Consider the following 5544-nt stretch of genomic DNA (forward strand, 5'->3'; position numbering starts at 1 on the left):
AAAGAGTCAAAACTAGTTAAAATAGAGATATTAGACCTAAACTAAATATCTAAACACTAAAATGTGTAAACTTTCGGGGAGGGTCAAAATTACATGCCTACATTGGGTATCCAATTCATTGTTTTCTCATCATTGGTTCTTTCAGTTTAATGCGTAAGTTCATTAGATGAAGTTGATATCAATATTTCCTAGGATGCTAAGATGAAGTTGATATCAATATTTCATATGAATCTATCAAATGTCAAAGGCGAATTCAGAAATTTAATTTTACGGGTTCAAGATTTAATATTCTTGGACAAACCTCAAAATACTATACAATAATAACTGAACCATGTACGAGTGTAATATTCAATATATTCAAAAAGTACTGAACCACTAAACATAACATATATTTAGTAAATATCACAATTACAATTGTGCCCGACGACTTGTCATGTTTTGAAAACGATCAATGATCGCATCATTAGGTACAATTTCAAATACTTCATCTTCTATATAACAAACTAAATAGTCATTTATAAACCCATCACCAATTCTGCTCTGCAAGTCATTTTTGATGTATTTCATTGAAGAAAAAGCTCTTTCTACCATTGCAGTAGCGACAAGCAATATCAAACTCAACTTCATAAGCAAATAAACAAGTCCCCAAGTCTTGTGCAGCTCTGTTTCAACTAGTATTTCTGAAAGATCTCCAAGCCCTTTCAAGCTAGAGAAATCACGGTCTTCTCTTACATAAAGAATATAGTTGCCAAGCTCGTAGCTAAGATCTTCAAGCTTGAAAATACTATACTCATGAGGATAAAGTTTAGCAAGGTTCATAATTCTTTCTTTATCATAATTTGTAAAAGAATTATCCGGACTCAAACTAGCCATACCAAGAAGTAGATCACTATTCACTGCATCAAAACGACTATTAAGTTTTGAAAGCTGCAAATCAATGACAACATTAAAATTATCTACACGCAAATGATGAAAGTATATCACACTTGAACTCCTACACTTTGACTTTCCAAGATGATACTTCTTATCCATTTCAGGGATCACAATACCATGTTTCGCACAAAATGAAGAGGCATCGGCTATCAAAGATTCTCATTTAGACTCTCTCATTGATTGCAATTGGCTCTTGGCGAAACCAACGAGCTTCATAGCATTTACAATATTCTGATCTTTTCTTTGCAAAGTGATATTTAAGTCATTTATAATTGCTAATATTTTTAACATCAAATACAATAATTGCACAAACTCAAAAGATCTTATGTCATTCACTAGATTTTTTGCCATTGATCTCTTAAGATAATTTGCACCTTCACTTGCAAGAACTTCAAGAACATGAATAATTGACGAGAATAATGCAATAAAGTTACGCACTGTCTTAAAATGAGATCCCCAACGGGTATCTCCTAGCCTTTGAAGTCTAAGTTCTTGATTTTGTCCACTTCCCGTATCAACTTCACCAAGCATAAGCAATTCCTCTAGTTTTTGTGCTTGATCCTCTCGGAGCATCTCCCTGCGCTTAAAAGAACTTCCAATAGTATTCAAGACATTAGCAACAATATCAAAAATTGATCCACATCAATTCTTTGCAACAACTACAAGAGTTAATTGCAATTGATGAGCAAAGCAATGTACGCAATAAGCTGAAGGATTATCTTTCAAGATTAACGTCTTGAGCCCATTGATTTCTCCTTGCATATTACTAGCTCCATCATAACCTTGTCCCCGTATTTATGATCGACTTAATAAATGCTCTAAAAGTAAATAATAGATTGTCTCTTGCAATAACAACACAATTGTATCTTTAACATGAACAATACTAAGGAATCACTCAATAAGTTTTCCCTCTTTGTTGACGTATCGCAGAACAAGAGCCATTTGTTCCATATGAGAGACATCCTTAGATTCATCAACCATTATTCCAAAATAATCTCCATTCATCTCTTCGACAATTGCTTTCATTGTTTCTTTTGCACAAGCATTCACAATCTCTTTTTGGATATTTGGAGTAATCATCATATTATTTCGTAGAGCTTTTTCTAACACAGCTTTTTTCACTTCATCATCTCTATTTACATACCATTGCAAGAGTTCTAGAAAGTTTTCTCTTTTTATAGATGTTCCACCTTCATTGTGGCCTCGAAAAGGCATTCATTGTTGTAAGAGAAATCTTGCCACATCAATCGAAGCAGTCAACCGAAGTCGATACTCACTTTTAGCTTTCTCAGACTGCTTGTCAAAAGAGGTTAAAATTGATTGTTCCTGATTCATTAAATCTCTCATCATTTTGAAACATCGATTGTGAAGACTATTCACTTAACCAATATGTGCATTAAGCCTTTTTGTAGCTTTATTCCAAGCTTTAAATTCACTCTTTGTGAAAGAATCTCCGACCTTTCCATGCCCTCCATGCTCATTTTTAAATAAGTAGCAACATAATCAAAATGTCGCATCAACTTTAATATTATATTCTAACCAACCCGAATATGAAGTGTTAAACCACTCCGGATTAAATTGACGCATTAGTCCGCCAAAATTTATTTTTGGAAACTTATGATTACAAGGTTGGCATGGTCCTTCTTTAATATAATATCTACTTACCCGGTCACGTAGATTAGGAGAATATTTTGATATTTGATTTCTTTCAGCAGGATCAGGTTTTAGATTTAAATTCAACATTTCATCTTTGTTTAATTCTTTTGAAGGCTTAATATTATCATGAATAATTGGACATAGAGAAGTACTTGGCAAAGGAGAGCTAGTACCTGAACTTGGAGGAGTTGGAATAGCCTTGAAAAATCTCGTGATCGTCATATATATATATATATATATATATATATATATATATATATATATAAGAAGCAAAGTGTTCCCTTCAAAATTGATTTTGAATTATTTTTTTTGCTAATTGCCAACAAAAAACTTCAAACAAAAAAAAATTATTTATCCATAAGAAGTAGATAATGAGCAATTGTACCATTATTATAACTTATAATATATAAACTACATCATAATAGAGAATCATAACCATAGAGCCATAGATTTGTACCAGCAAAATCAAGAAGAAGATTTATTGTAGGCCTTTGATTTTTGAAACTCTAACTTGAGAAGCTTGGGGTTGAAGAAGCTTCAATTTCTTAATCTGTTGTGTGCCCGAGAAGAATAAGACTCCCTTTGATTTTTTATGTTTTTGAAAAGAGTATAAAAGTCCATTATGTCAATGAAGTATAGTAAAAAATATTTAAATGATTAAATGGGTCAATAACTGTTAGGGAACATGAAAAGAGCACTCTTTAATGAAAAGGAACAAAAGGATCCCATGATGTGTTACAAACTAAGAAAAGGACAAAAGGTTCCTACAACTCTAATACAAAATAGAGTGAAAGTGGGGAATAGAACTCGGGTTTCTAAGTAAGGAACGGAAGTAAGATGATGTTTGCCACCAATGAACACATAGCCTCTTTTAGTTTATGGGTTCATAGTACTCTAATACAATATATGCTCAGTTTTTGTCGAAAGTTATGTGTTCAGTTGAACACGTACCCAATACGCTGGATCCGTCCATGCGCGGATAAAAATAATAAACTAAATGAGACGACCTCTCACCTCGAACAAAATAAAAGAAAAGAACCTAAAGTTGCCTACCCAAGAATTGACGGCCCAGCATGCTCCTATCATTGAAATAATTAAGTAAAACAATTAACATGATAAACTCAGCTTTTCATTCTTAATATCCAACCCCCACAGCCCGTTTCACACAAAAAGAAAACATAAACTGTGATCAAACGGAACGAACAAAGAAATAGAAATAAACATTCTATCAAACAAGCACTGCAACTATTCAAAGGATTTAAATAGGCAAATAAACAAAACTATAAAAAAAAAAAAAACAGTAAACAAAACATAAATAATGATGACTAAACCAAGCTATTAAAGAAAATGTTAATAGATATCTAAGCCTATTCATTTTTGCTAGTTTCTTTATCATTTTAGATTTTCTAACTCACACCAACTCTTAACTTAAGAAATTATGTTCTCTTCTTAAATCAATTACGTACTGTTACTTCCCCATCAAAATCATTCAAGCTCACTAAACCGCTGCCGTCCGAATTAAAATTGAACTTCATATGATAAATTGGTAGGAGCTCTTAACTAGGAAGAAGAAAGTTAACAAATCAAATCCATTAAATAAAGATGAAATCGAAAGAGTGAATAGTAACTCGAGCTTGCAAACATTAGGCCTAAGACATGTATATTTTTATTTTATTAACACACTGCCAAAATTTTACTAATTCAACATTAAATTATCATGATCAAAATAAGAAAAGAAAAATAATTTTTGTGAGGATTCAAGTGAGTAGGTAAGAAAAGAAGAGTTTAAAAACAGAGTTTTATCACAAGCTAAGTTCCAAAAAAGAAAGGAAATAAAAATTAGCAAAACATATGTTGAAAATCTGTTCTATCACTTAAATTACCCAAATATCACAATTTGAAATAGAGATAGATAATTCCATTAATTTAATATCAAAATACCTCCATCATTTCAATTTCACTCTAGTAAGAGAAGACCAAGTGATTCTAACAAGATGGAAAGCAAAATATGCCTGTAGATAGCCAGATACTACAATAACGAATGTTCATGCTAAAGTCACGTCACACATAGAAAGCCTCAAACTCCAATTATTATGCACGAATACTTTAAGCAAACAAGGAGCAAGAGAATTACTAAACTTTAACACTAATTGAATTTTTATTTTCCAAATTTTAAACGACTTTCATTATACTAAGATTAACATCGATAATAGTAAAATAAGAGAGGAAAAGAATGAAACCTGAAATTGCCTTCGATTAACAAACAATAATCCAACAATTACATGGACAGAGACAAAGTTACAGCTACGGTCAGAACTCGATTCAGACGGAACCTCGAAAGCGAAACTTGAATCGACCTCGGCTCGGTTTCTAGCCTTAGATAATCTACATTTTTGAAATTAGAAAACAAAAGAAAAAGCTGGATTTTTTTTTATAATCTCCAATTATGTCCGAAAAATCCTCCCCCCCCCCCCCCCCCCTTATGCAGAAAATTTCCTTTTTTTCTATTGTCCCCCACTCTCTCTCTCTCTCCCCAAAAATCCTCTCCTCCCCTCACTTGTCACGTTCTCTCTCCTGACCGTTTTGGGGTGATGGGATATATATGGAATGTATATTAGAAAGAAAGAAAAATGGATAACTATTATCTCAACATAATTTGAAGAAGTAGCTATTATCTATCCAAACCACATTTTTCTTGAATAAAATGAATCATTGATCTCAACCATATGCATTCCCTACTTGCTTCATGAATAACTATTATCTCAGCATGATTTGAAGAAGTAGCAACAATTGATTGCTTTGTGGAGCACCATGATATAACAGTATCTCCACATGTAAATACGCACCCGGTTTGAGATCGAGCTTTATGTGGATCAGGTAAATAACATGTATCTGCATAACCAACAAGATCTGCACTACCTTTGTTAGCATAAAACAAACCCATATCAAGAGTTC

The 5544-nt window shown here is 32.6% G+C and overlaps 1 protein-coding gene across 11 annotated transcripts; it reads right to left on the minus strand.

Moving 5' to 3' along the window:
* Positions 1-368: 368 nt before the first annotated feature.
* LOC117275048 (uncharacterized) lies at positions 369-5038 on the minus strand. Of its 11 annotated transcripts, none has more exons than XM_070176215.1 (5): positions 4830-5038; positions 3047-3139; positions 2763-2919; positions 1372-1525; positions 369-927 (listed from the first exon to the last, which is right to left on the minus strand). In XM_070176215.1, the coding sequence occupies exons 4-5, from the start codon at positions 1504-1506 to the stop codon at positions 409-411; spliced, it is 654 nt and encodes a 217-aa protein (XP_070032316.1). In that variant the 5' UTR covers positions 1507-1525; positions 2763-2919; positions 3047-3139; positions 4830-5038; the 3' UTR covers positions 369-408. The 11 variants fall into 11 exon arrangements, 10 of the variants coding, with proteins under 10 accessions (XP_070032316.1, XP_070032327.1, XP_070032332.1 ...); XM_070176226.1 differs by having other exon boundaries at positions 1372-1510; positions 3047-3169; XM_070176231.1 differs by having other exon boundaries at positions 1372-1515; positions 3047-3169.
* Between the last annotated feature and the right edge of the window lie 506 nt (positions 5039-5544).

This window comes from Nicotiana tomentosiformis, chromosome 1, assembly GCF_000390325.3.
Source record: "Nicotiana tomentosiformis chromosome 1, ASM39032v3, whole genome shotgun sequence".
Taxonomy (NCBI): domain Eukaryota; kingdom Viridiplantae; phylum Streptophyta; class Magnoliopsida; order Solanales; family Solanaceae; genus Nicotiana; species Nicotiana tomentosiformis.

What these genes read in the sequence shown, in the direction of transcription:
- LOC117275048 (XM_070176221.1), bottom strand. Translation starts at nt 1,506, where the DNA reads ATGCTCCGAGAGGATCAAGCACAAAAACTAGAGGAATTGCTTATGCTT. An exon ending in GGGGATCTCATTTTAAGACA is followed by an intron (nt 928 to 1,371) that starts GTGCGTAACTTT and finishes ATTGATTTGCAG; the next exon opens with CTTTCAAAACTTAATAGTCG.